Source organism: Seriola aureovittata, chromosome 20 (assembly GCF_021018895.1).
Source record: "Seriola aureovittata isolate HTS-2021-v1 ecotype China chromosome 20, ASM2101889v1, whole genome shotgun sequence".
Taxonomy (NCBI): domain Eukaryota; kingdom Metazoa; phylum Chordata; class Actinopteri; order Carangiformes; family Carangidae; genus Seriola; species Seriola aureovittata.
In genome coordinates this window covers 21,701,926-21,714,791 of record NC_079383.1, presented here as the reverse complement: position 1 = coordinate 21,714,791, position 12,866 = coordinate 21,701,926, and the positions used below count along the sequence as shown (strand labels likewise).

Sequence of the window (12,866 nt, the reverse complement as noted above, 5' to 3'; positions counted from 1 at the left end):
GTCAACAGGAAGCACAACTCACAGAATCTCTTCATTACTTCCTTATAATATATACATAGATCGATATAATCCAGAATCACCAGTTTAAACAAAAACTGAACATTACAACCTTTATGAGGGGAGGAGTTATATTACAGGACTGTTATATTAAACTAAGTGTTCCTAATAAACTGACAGCTGAGTGTGCAGGTGCACCTGGAGCTGATGTGCTGTTCCACATCCCTGCAGAAGCTTGTGCAGAAGTTTGTGCAGCAGCACACTGAACGACCACTAGGTGGCGTTACACACTCGTGTCAAGTCAACACTGATGTTGTAACTACACAACATTCAACATTCATTTATTTTCTGTTACAGGCAGGTAAAATCAGACTAAACGTCAACTGAAAACCACCTGAACAAGGCTGTTACTTCATCTACACTCTGTTTATATTTTACCTGAGCTTATATACGTTTTAACATTTTTAATATCTTTAAAACTTAAAATGTCAAAGTTCATGTCCAGTGTGAAATCAGCCTGTTTACATCATCTGAGTTATTCTGTGAAATCAGTGATTTACCTTCTTCAGCTTCATGATTCCAAGAACAAGTTGAAGCCACAACAATGAAAACATCAGTGTCGAAAGAGGAAAGAAAACTACAACAAAACAAAACGTACATATATATATTTCCCCAGATTGTTTCTGGGTGTGAGAAGTCTTCAGATTGTCTTCCCTAAATCCCATCGGTCTTAATTACTGGCTTACTGTCAAAGCCTCATGGGAGCTGTAGTTTTTGAATGCTGAGATAAAAGATGAGGAGCTTCCATTTTATTGTAGAATTCAACATTAGTAGATGAATATAAACGTTGGGATCTATGGACAGAAAAAAATAAAAGACACAAAAATCATCAACAACAACAACAACCGAAGAATCTGTTTCCACTTCATAAAGTCTTTCACAGTTCAGGCTGGCATCAGGAAACACTGTCCGCCCTCCTTTTTATTTCAGCTTCAGGCTGCCAACGAAAACCTTTATTCCCTTAAACAGAAAAGGATGTTTTGCTTTGCCCCCGCTCCTTCTGTTGGACTGTGTGTGTGTGTGTGTGTGTGTGTGTGTGTGTGTGTGTGTGTGTGTCTGGATCCACTCCCGTTCACTCATCTGTTGTGTATAAAGCACGTAGCCTCAGGAATGCGTCCACCTTCAGCTCTGCAGTCAGTGTTGTCTCCAGGTTCTCATCATCCACCTGGTCTCATGTTATTTCTCATGTTCCTACAGCTCGAACTTTAACAGTTAAATTGTAATTTCCCTCCACTCAAAAACCATCTTGTGTCCAGCAGGGGGGGGGGGGGGGGGGGCAGTTCCTAACCCTAACCCTAACCCTAACCCATAGATGCTGAGAGTGTTTTTGCAACGTTTGGAAAAACTGTTCAGCAACATCAGCTTTATTCTGGGTCTTTAAGTCAGCTGATGTCAGGCTGTATGTGACATGAGGACAGGGTGACGGTGTAAACATCAGAATAACCAGTAAAGCTGCCCACATACATTATGACTGCTTCTCAAACCCACGTCAGGCTTATGATCAATAATCACCTAAATACTCTGGTCCAGGTGTGTGTGTGTGTGTGTGTGTGTGTGTGTGTGTGTGTGTGTGTCTACTCTTACCTCTGTGTAACCATGTCTGCAGGTAACGCTGTAAACTGACTCTTCTCTATTACCTGCAGATTACAGCAACAATGCAGCGCACACACGCAGCCTGGACCGTATAGAATCTGCATCAAGTTACATTAAATAAACAATATTAAATATACAAATAACAATAAAAGAAAAAAAATGCTATAAACAGTCATTAAATGGAAGGATGATTAATCAGCAGCAGATTATAAAACTGCTAAATGAATCAAATTACAATTGAAAATCTAAACTGAAATTGATTCGGACCTGATAAATAAATAATAATTACACTTCACTATCCTTAATCATTTTGTATTTTAATTATAGTCAAATTAAATATATATTTTTTACTGATTCTATCTTTGTAAATAAACCAACATGGACAAGAAGCTTTAAAGTGTTTTGCATGAAAACAGCTGCTGAGCTCACATGTCAACAGATCCATCTCCATGGCAACCGAGTAAACTCCACCCACCGATCTAGACCATGATGCAGCTAAAAGCTCTGGTATAAAGCTAGTAAGTGGACCTTAAGTTGTTTGAGCCACGTCAACATAAAAAACTGAGATAAAACTACTTGTGCGGGTTGTTGAAAGCGCACGCACGTGCACACACACACACGCACACACACACACACACCTGGCCAGTTCCCACCCCTGCATACAAACAGACAGAGAGGTCACCTGTGGCAGTTCAAAGTTAACTCACACACCTTCACAGCAGCCATCCTATCCTCCCTCCACTGAATGAATGATGACACACACACACACACACACACACTGCTCAGTCTCAGTTGTTGAATATTTTATCCGGCTGGTCACATGGTGTCAGGTCTGAATGATTAACGCTGCCGTCCCCTCTCTCGTCACCATTTCCTTCAGGTCTGCAGAGGACCGGGACTCGCTCTGGACCTCCGGAGGACACACACAGCGAGTGAGTGTTGTTACCTGTCTGCTCAGGTGTGCATCTTTGAACTGCATGTTGGGTGTTTGTTTTCCACTCATTCACAGGCACACACACCGTCTGTACTCTTCACTCTCTACAATCCAACCTGGTGATGTCCTTCTCCTGCTGACCTCAGGTCAGGTTTTGATCTCGTTTGTGTTTCGGAGTGTGAGGCGGTCCCTCAGGATTTCAGGGGACGGTTCAGGTCTTTATGTGGTCCAGGTTTAAACTCCACACTCGCACCTTTCCGTTAAGAAAGTGGATCCTGGGTCTTCATTAATGTTTCAGAGAGGGAGTCTCGCTCTAGTGAGTGAGGAGAACAGCTGATGGTGTCCCTTCATCAGCTGCTGGCTCACATCATCAGGTGAGACAGGTAACCTGGGCTGATTCTGGCCTTTTATTAGAGAATCGGATGCTGATGCAGGTGCTTTTAGTTTATCTGTCCAACCTGAGACTCCCTCCTTCACCCTGACTCAGCGGAGGTGAACGGAAATCATTTTTAGTGCTCACAGCATTGAAGAATGACATCAGGACTAATGAGGACGTCAGTGCTAAAAATACACCGTCTGGTTTTTACTGAAGCTCCCGATTAATGATTATTTGCATTATCAATTAATCTGCCTATTAATTTATCGATCAATTAATCAGTTGTTTGGTCTATAAACTGTCAGAAAATGGGAAAAAAGTGTCCATTACTTTTTCCCAGAGTCTAATGTGACACCTTCACATTTCTTGTTTTGCAGGTTAAAACCCCAAAAATTCAGTTGACAGTGAAATAAAAGAGAAAAGCATCAAATCTTCACATTAGAGGAACGATCACGAGCTAAACTCTGAGTCTGTTTCCTCCGTTTGGATCTTTGTTTCTTGAGGAAGAGGACGGCTGATGAAGACGATGAGAGTGAGAGAATGATAGAGGGAGTGACCGAAAACAGGAAGGAGGAGAGAGAAGCTCATTAACATAGAGAGGTAATAACCAGGTGCGGTGATGGCGGCGTGGCTGGGCCGGGTGTCCCTGGGCGACGCCTGGTACAACATGTACTCCCGCCTTCTGCGAACCAAACCTGTGGGCGCCATGGCTCACAGCGGCGACGACCTCACCGAGCTCGCAGAGGGGTCGCCGGTTGGTCTCGCCAAGGTCCTGACCACCGTGGACTTGGTGTCGCTCGGGGTGGGCAGCTGCGTCGGCACGGGGATGTATGTGGTCGCCGGGCTGGTTGCCAAGGCCATGGCCGGGCCGGGGGTCATCCTGTCTTTTATCATCGCGGCGGTGGCCTCCATCTTGTCAGGTGAGACACCAGGAAGTGACACAGCAGAGTGATACTTATCGGCATGCTGGGAAATATTTCGTGTTTGTCTTTCAGGTGTGTGCTACGCAGAGTTTGGCGTCCGCGTCCCCAAAACGACCGGCTCGGCCTACACCTACAGCTACGTGACCGTCGGAGAGTTTGTGGCGTTCTTCATCGGCTGGAACTTGATCCTGGAGTACCTGATCGGCACGGCGGCGGGGGCGTCCGCTCTCAGCAGCATGTTCGACTCTCTGGCCAATCACAGCATCAGTAACTACATGATAACACACCTGGGCACGCTCCGAGGGCTCGGTCAGTACGATCAGTATCTAACCTGACAGGAAGGAGTTTTACAAAGGTTGAAGGTGGATGTTGATGGAGTTTACCTGTCTCTGTCTCAGGTAAAGGTGAGGACACGTACCCGGACCTGCTGGCCCTCTTCATCGCCCTGCTGGTGACGGCCATCATCGCTCTCGGCGTGCGTAACTCGGTGGGCTTAAACAACGTCCTCAACGTGGTCAACCTGGTGGTCTGGGTCTTCATGATCATCGCCGGACTCTTCTTCCTCTCCGCCAGCAACTGGGAGGGCGGCAAATTCCTGCCCTACGGCTGGTCTGGGGTGAGATACTGAACACGGTGGCGTCTTGGGGTCCAGGTGTATAAAATAAATAAGTGACGTGTTGTTTGTGTTCAGGTGATGCAGGGTGCAGCAACCTGCTTCTACGCCTTCATTGGCTTCGACATCATAGCAACGACCGGAGAGGAGGCGAAAAACCCAAACACCTCCATCCCGTACGCCATCACCGCCTCGCTGGTCACCTGCCTCACCGCCTACGTGTCGGTTAGTGCACGGTGCAAGTAGAACAGTAGAAATAGTAGAGACTTTATCCGTCACCTCCAAAGGTTAAAGGAATATTAAGGAATATTCTGAGCTGGTTTATTCTTGAGTTTTGGAAAACAATCCTAACTTAAGTGGTACTTTAAGAAGCTATTGCTACATAGCTAGCGTTAGCATTAACAACTGTTTACTTGCCAGTCTTGCTGAGACCATCAGCCATTGTTGCTCTGATCATATAGGAAGAGGTTATAAGTCTTTTGAGCTGATACTTCTTCAGGGCAGACTGGACGCTACAGTGACTCGGTATCGGGAAAGTGATGAGACTGACTGACCAGACCTGAGCTAGCTGGTTAGCATGCTAACTTCAGTAAAACAAAAGAAGTGACAGTAATAGGAGCAAAACGAAAAGGAACAAAATTCACAAGGTTTCTTCTAGTTTCTTCTTCTGGTAAGTAAACAGCTGTTAATGCTAATGCTAGCTATGTATTAATGGCAAAAACCTCAGTGGGAAAACATGAACAACAACATGAATACGGCAGAAAAGTACCTGCACACTTGACTCAGAGCACAGATCCTCCCTCGTTAACGACCTGTGTGTGTTAATGATCATAGAGTTTGGACACACCCTCTCACCATCATCTCAGGTGCAGTTTTCTTTTGCAGCAGCATCTAGTGGCTGTTGGAGGAACTGCATGTTCAGCATGTTCTCCAGAGTTGACCTTTATTTACTGTGCTCAGGTGAGCGTGATCCTGACTCTCATGGTTCCCTACGAGCTGATCGACGGCCAGGCGCCGCTCATGGAGATGTTTGCGGTGCACGGCTTCCTGTGGGGGAAGTACACCGTGGCCGTGGGCTCCATAGCCGGACTCACCGTCTCTCTGCTGGGCTCTTTGTTCCCCTTGCCCCGGGTCATCTACGCCATGGCGCGGGACGGGCTGCTGTTCAGGTGAGAAGGAACCACACACAGAAATACACACAGGTGTCGTTTGAATGTGTGAACTCACTCCCTGCTGAATGTGCGTGCAGGTTCCTGACGCAGGTGTCTGCGCTCACACACACTCCCACGGTGGCGTGCGTGGTGTCCGGGAGCTTCGCCGCCGTCCTCGCTCTGCTGGTGAGCCTCAGGGACCTGATCGAGATGATGTCCATCGGCACCCTGCTGGCCTACACTCTGGTCAGTGTGTGCGTGCTCCTGCTGCGCTACCAGCCTGACGAACAGACCGACACACACCAGTTTGACTCTGGGGAGGACGTTGGCGGCCTGAAGCTCCAGGACGACGGAGCTGCACCCACGAAGGATGAGCAGATGCTAATCGAAGGCGATGACGGATCTTCGTCTTACCACGCCGGCGGGACTGAAGGAGAAGGAGATGAGTCTAATTTCCACACAGGCCACGCCCCATTGTTGAAAAGGCTTCTGGGAGGTCACTACTACACCTTGCGGCTGCGGCTGGGAATGCCCGATGCGTCGGCCCGGCCCACCCCTGCCACAGGCCGCATAGTGACCCGATGCACCCTCCTCCTCTTCATCATGTCCTTCCTCATGTGGTCCACCGTCATATTTGGCGTTGAGCAGGGGACGGGGGCCGCGGCGGTGTTTTCAGGGCTGATGGCCACAGCGATGGCGGGTTCCATGGCAAAGCTTTTAATCACGATTATACAACAGCCAGAGAGCACGCGGCGCCTGCCCTACATGGCGCCCTGCGTGCCTTTTGTCCCTGCAGCCGCCATTTTGGTCAATAGCTACCTCATGCTCAAACTGTCTCCGCTCACCTGGGCCAGGTTCACTATCTGGTGCCTCATAGGTGAGTTACACGTTTCAAATGCACTGTGATAAAAGTATTAATGCACGACAAGTTGCCCTCATATGGTTAAACTAGTTAGTTTGACCAGTGATAGTTAACAGTGCTTTCTCTGTTTACCTGCTTATGCAGGTTGAACAACAGTGATTATATATACTATATTATATTAACCAACTAACTAACTAACTATACTTTATTTGAGGTGATCGATATACAGCAGACATCTGCAGGCCAATCAGAAACAAGTATTTCTCTTTGAGTTATTTTCCACCTTTAATTAAATGTATATAATAATAAAATAAGTTTATTATTCAGGAAATCTGATTTTACAATTTGGAAATTGAGTTATATAATTATCATGAGTAAATTGTAAAGATATACTGTATATATAGTAATAATAATTACATTTACATTACATTTATTCATTTGGCAAACTACAATTATTTAATAAGTGCAAGGAGATCAAATCGATCCAATTTGAACTGTAAAGTTTTTAATTTGTCTTTTAGCTGTTTTCCTGTGATTTCTCACTGATGAGTTTTCATGATTTTTAAATTCAGGGTGTCATTTACAAATGTTTCATAAACTCATCAATACACTTGGCGCTCGACTTGCTACAGACTCAGACGTCTGTTTTCACACATGGTTTCAGTCTCTTTGAAGTTACACCGGGGTTTATTTTTAGTTCATCGCGTCGGCTCAACTGATCTTGAAGTTCTTCCTGTTGGTTTCTGCACAGTTTGAGTTATCAGGACTCAAGACTTACAGAACAGATGAAGCTGTAAAAGCCACAACTTCAAACTAAATAACGATCTCCGGGTGTAAACAACAAACTCTGCTTTGATGAAAGTTTCTGTAGTATGAACGTGAACATGTCAGAACACACCTGCACAGAACACACTGTGAAGTCACATGACGTCTCCTTACCTGGGGTATAAAGTAAAAATAATTCACTTGCACTGAAATCTTCAAGTTTATTGAACATAGTCAACGTCTTTATACCAGATCTCTACCTGCCGGAGCTTTTCTAACAGATCCCGTCTGTCCGTCCTCAGGTCTGCTGATCTACGCTTGTTACGGAGTGTGGCACAGCACGCTGGAGCTGAACGCCCGCGAGCAGCAGGCGCACGCCAGCTCCTACCGATGCTATGACGACCACCTGGACGACACCTTCTCCCCCGACGACGACCTTTACCCCCAGGAGCAAGACGAGAGACCCTACCAGGGCTGGTCTGCCCCGGAGGAGAGGGGATACCAGCACCAGCAGCAGCATAACCAGCACCAAGAGGAGAACCAGGAGGAAGTCCGAGAGGGGGAGCAGTATGAGGATGGTGGTGACCAGTATGGATACCAGTCTGGACCAGGAGGCCAGTATACAAGCAGAGGTGGCAGGTCCAGAGGAAGGACCAATCACGGCTTTGATGCAGGCGAAGATGAGGACTGAGATTTTGAGTCACTTGACGGTCCATAAAACTGAGCTAAGACTTATTTATTCTGCTCACGGGAGACGTTAAGTCACTAATCTCTCAGTCATTTGAAGATTTTGTACAGAAACCTGTTTGGACATCAGGGTCACATGTTTCACTGAATGAGGCCCACAGCAGCTGCAGGAGCTTTCGGTGTCTTCACCCACCTCCCGTCATACTCCCTCAATCCACCCACAACCTGACAGCAACAGCGAAGCGACACCAGCTCCTACGCTGCGTCCTGGTTCTTACCTTCAGCCCCGCCGTGGTGTTTCAATACAAAACCTCCCTCTGTAAACTGACAATTTAATGCTTCCTCCAAATTTCCAAACACCACACTTTGAATTAATGGCTACCCATAAATCCTTGAGACAGTTAAGACCATGTTCAGACCTCACGATCGTCACAATGACAGATAGAATAACTTCTGAACGCCACACGATAATTCAGCCGTTCCTCTGGTTTTGGTTGTGTGCTTTGTTTACAGTCTCACCGGTGCGTTGAATGTCTTTATAGTGACTTTCTGAAAGTTACTTTTGCGTTGTTTTGTTTGGGTGGATGGTATTTAAAGTGAAAGAGCGTTTGCTCTGTTTAGTGTTGAGTTAACAGAGGACGATGTATTTGTTCGTTTTGCAGGAATAAATGTGTTTGAGTGAGACTGAGACTCTTTATCAGTAAAAATGATTTTAAACTTTTATTAATGGTAGCACCAGTCAAAAACCAGATACAGAGTTAATACATATTGATTATATTGTGAATATGATTAGTTTAAAATGATAAAATAAACAGTTGTTGGTACATGAGACGACATATTTGGATTAAATGAGAGCAGGTAATCTCATTCTTTGTTCAACATAAAACTTGAATTCTCCGGATTTCTTTAGGAAACATCTTCAAACCATTAAAAAAACATTAAAGTCACAAGCTCTAACCACAAACAAGCAACAGTTTAAAAGGTTTTTTGTAAAAACCAATAACTGTAAAAGCTGCATAAGTCAGACAAAAAAGGAAATATAACAAAATAAAAGTATAATGAACATTAAAATGTTGTAAGTTCCATTAAAGTAGGTGAGTGAGAGATTAATGTTGCTGACCTCATCTCATTCTCCCGACAGGACGTGATGTGTCGTTGAAAACTGAGTTCATGGTCAGTTAAACAGGCAGAGAGCAAAAAAGAAAAAACAACTTCTCTTCCTGTCCTGGAGAGTTAATGTAACACGCTGACAACTGCTGAATCAAGTGAAGCAGATCATATAATTACAGTCTCCAGTACAAGATATTCAAACTAAGAACAAAAAAAGCCATAATTATGAATGGAAAACTTAATGAGTATGCTGTGTATTGGCTAGGTCTGGTGACGTGAACGCTTGAAAATCCTAATTATTACCAATGGATTACTACTACCAATTCAAATTGTGTTGCTAAGCAACCAAAATCCAACGTCCTCCAAACATCTCAATTAGACGAATTAGCCGCATTGGCTTTTTGACGTCAACATGATTTTAATTTGCAACCAAAATTTTGTTGTCAGAGTCCAACGTCTGTGTGAGATTACGTTGGCGTCCAATGCATGCTGGGTAATTTCTAGTAATTGCCTGATGATACCAAAAAGTGGCGCAAAAAGTGAGGTTTCTTCGTGCAATGTCCACAAGCGATTGAATTTGTTTTAATGTAAAGCCGGTGTAATATTGATCTAGTTTTATAATTAATTTTTAAAAAAGCACATCTAGTCGATCATGTCTCTTGATTGACGACTTTTGCAATGTTTATTTTAGTAGAGAAAAATGTATTGAAAATGTTAGTTTTCTCTCTACTGGACTAAGTTTTCTTCTTTAATTCCATTAATTGGAATAAAGTCAGAGCGAATAGTGACTAAATTCAGTCTGATATTTGATGGTAAAATTCTGTTTTCTGAGGCAATAACAATGAGTCATTAGGCTCCACCCACTGAAATGTGAAGGTATCTATAACTGTGGCTGGCTGCCCTTGAGCAAAGCACTAAACCCCAATAAATCACTCCCGCAGTTGCATCAGTTAAATGTTAAAAAAATCAAAATGCACAGCTTGATCATCATCACACAGTCTGTGAAATGAGGCGCCAGAGAACCGGGTTTTTACACCATGGCGCTCTTGGCGTGGTTGGCGGGGGGGTCCATCGGCGTGGCCGTGCCCCGCTGTCTGGAGTAGTAGAAGCTGTTCTCTCTGCTCGGGGTCCTGATGTCGTTGCCGTGGCAACACAAGATCACGGAGCCGCCCAGGAGACAGAGAGCGGCGCCGACCCAGCCGGCGTAGAGCGAGAAGCCGAAAGACATCAGACCCTCGCTCTGGTGGACGCCGATGGGGAACCAGACGGTCGATATGATGCTGCACACGGCTGGACAAGACACGAAGACACGAAGACAGAAGACATGAGGACAGAAGACATGAGGACAGAAGACATGAGGACAGAAGAGGTACGGAGAAGGTGGTGAGACATGTATTTAGTGTCTGAAGCGCTGTGTGTCTCTCTGTCTGTCTCTCTGTCTGTCTCTGAGGCTGCTGACAGGAAGTACCCATCATCCCACAGGAAACAGTCTGACTCATGGACCCGGTCAGGATGAGGCCTCAGCTGAGACCCTGACCCTCTTTCCATCCCTCCTGCAACAGCTGAAAGACCTGTGTGTGTGTGTGTGTGTGTGTGTGTGTGTGTGTGTGTGTGTGTGTGTGTGTGTGTGTGTGTGTGTGTGTGTGTGTGTGTGTGTGTGTGTGCGTGCGTGTGTGTGTGAGAGAGAGGCCTCCTCACCCATGAGGATGAACAGGACCCCTCCCACCCGGCCGCGGCGCAGCTTGACAGCCGAGGTGTCGTTCTGCAGCCGGACACAGGGCATCGACATGAGCACGAGCAGCATGGCGGGAAGACCGAGCAGGCACGCGCATATCATCAGAGCACGAGACGTCTGGATGTAAGCTGAGAGACAGAGAGAGAGAGAGGGAGAGAGAGAGGGGAAAGAGAGTTTTTATAACTGAAGCATCTGTTTGATTTAAAAAAGATTTCAACACAGCTCAGCTTTGGCGCTCTTTCTCAGACAGACATGTACAGTTAGGAATGCAAACACAGGGTTCGAATTAATGGGGGGGGGCGGTTGGGGGAGTTTGACCCCCCCCAAAATAAATTTGGAAAAAAAGAGGTAAAAACAACAGTTTGGGGGGTGTGTGTGTGTGTGTTTAAAACTTATATAATCTTCTTACCTATGATTGTTAATATTACAATATATTTTCCATATTCATGTGTGGAAGAATTTTGTAACACAATTTCAGACACCCCTAAAGTGGACCGTACCATTTCTTAACGTCTAATACATGGATCTGTCCCATCGGTCCTAAAGTTCATCATAGGTAAACGTAAGTAGTGGTAGCTAACTATCTAGCTTGTTTAATACACTTTACTTTCTAACCTTCAGAGCTTCTGAATTAGATTGTCAAGTATCTATGGATGAATGCTAATGTTAGCTAGTTTCTAACTTTAGCCATAAGTTGCAGTTTAGCTAACTAATTTTAGCTAGTTTCTAACTTTAGCCTTGAGCTAATGAATGTTAGCTAGCTGATAGCCCACCCTTTCTTTTCCAGTGTTGGCTTGTCATTTCATTACCAATATGAAAGGTCATATATTATTAAATATATTATAATACAAACTACATTTATTTATTTGACGGTGTTCAGGTCACGGATCTGTTCTGTGTTCACCCTGGAGAAAAAGTCGACGCTCCTGATTGTCACTGTATAATTTGCTCTCTGCACACACACACACACACACACACACACACACACACACACACACACACACACACACCCACCCATCCAAACACAAACACACACACACACACATACACACAGCCTCCAGTGCTTTTCAGACACATTAAATTGTGTTTTTAAACATTAAAGTCACTGATTTGTCAGGCAGTAATCATAGCATGGAGGTAATTACAAGATCCATCCATCCATCAATCCACCACCTCTCTCTCTCTCTCTCTCTCTCTCTCTCTCTCTCTCTCTCTCTCACCGGGCAGTGTGAGGATCTGGTTGAGGGCCACGCAGTGATAAAGAGCCGGGGAGATGACGCACTCTGCCCAGAGGCCCCGGGAGCCCAGCTCGTCCATGCGGACGCAGGTGGTCACTGTGTAGTCGCAGGTCCGGACCCAGTCGTTGGTGGCGGTGGCGACGATGACCCCGATCCAGCCCGCGCAGCTCGCCGCGCTGCCGGTAAGCTGCCTGCACATGTGCGCCATGTGGAGTGGCCGTGCGTTTTTACGCGCTCCCAAAAACAGAAAATCACTCCGTATTTAAACGTAGGGAAGAAGGGGGAAAAAAAGTTTTCTTCTTTGCTTAGTTAATAAAAATGAAAAGGTGAACTGTAATATGATTCTAAAAAAATCCCACAGAATACCTATAAAGATATTTCTCTTTTGATTAAAAAAATATTTATAAATCCTTTTTAAAAAGTCGAAAAGAAACAGTCCTGCTGTGTCCCATCAGTGCGCCTCAGGCTGATGCGCAGGAAAATGCCTAGAATAAGATTTATTGCAGGGTGTGGTGAAAAACAAACCCTTCAGTCCAAAGTTTAAACCAATCAGAGCACATGTGAGACCCTAACCTAAACCAGATATGGAGAGATGAGACAGCCTGAGAGAGAAAAACAAAAAGCTGCAGACAGACCTGGAACATTTGGCATTGTTGCATCTCAAACAGCTTCAGGAAGGAACTTTTACACATGAATTCAAATAAGTTTTGGGTTATAAAACACAGATTTCTCCTCAAGTATAACTCATCTGCCTCACTGTTACCCCCTGCTGGTGGAAGTTCATTCTCCATCAACATCATCTGAAAACACCTTCAAATCTCA

At 45.1% G+C, this 12,866-nt stretch overlaps 2 protein-coding genes across 2 annotated transcripts; one reads left to right on the top strand and one right to left on the bottom strand.

The window, feature by feature from the left end:
- Nucleotides 1–3,251: 3,251 nt before the first annotated feature.
- LOC130161044 (probable cationic amino acid transporter) lies at nucleotides 3,252–8,568 on the top strand. Its single transcript, XM_056363969.1, has 7 exons — nucleotides 3,252–3,880; nucleotides 3,956–4,192; nucleotides 4,282–4,499; nucleotides 4,575–4,721; nucleotides 5,457–5,665; nucleotides 5,746–6,524; nucleotides 7,577–8,568. The coding sequence occupies exons 1-7, from the start codon at nucleotides 3,580–3,582 to the stop codon at nucleotides 7,963–7,965; spliced, it is 2,280 nt and encodes a 759-aa protein (XP_056219944.1). The 5' UTR covers nucleotides 3,252–3,579; the 3' UTR covers nucleotides 7,966–8,568.
- A 100-nt stretch (nucleotides 8,569–8,668) lies between these two features.
- Nucleotides 8,669–12,831, bottom strand: cldn11b (claudin 11b). Its single transcript, XM_056363966.1, has 3 exons — nucleotides 12,027–12,831; nucleotides 10,770–10,934; nucleotides 8,669–10,361 (listed from the first exon to the last, which is right to left on the bottom strand). The coding sequence occupies exons 1-3, from the start codon at nucleotides 12,250–12,252 to the stop codon at nucleotides 10,102–10,104; spliced, it is 651 nt and encodes a 216-aa protein (XP_056219941.1). The 5' UTR covers nucleotides 12,253–12,831; the 3' UTR covers nucleotides 8,669–10,101.
- Nucleotides 12,832–12,866: the final 35 nt, after the last annotated feature.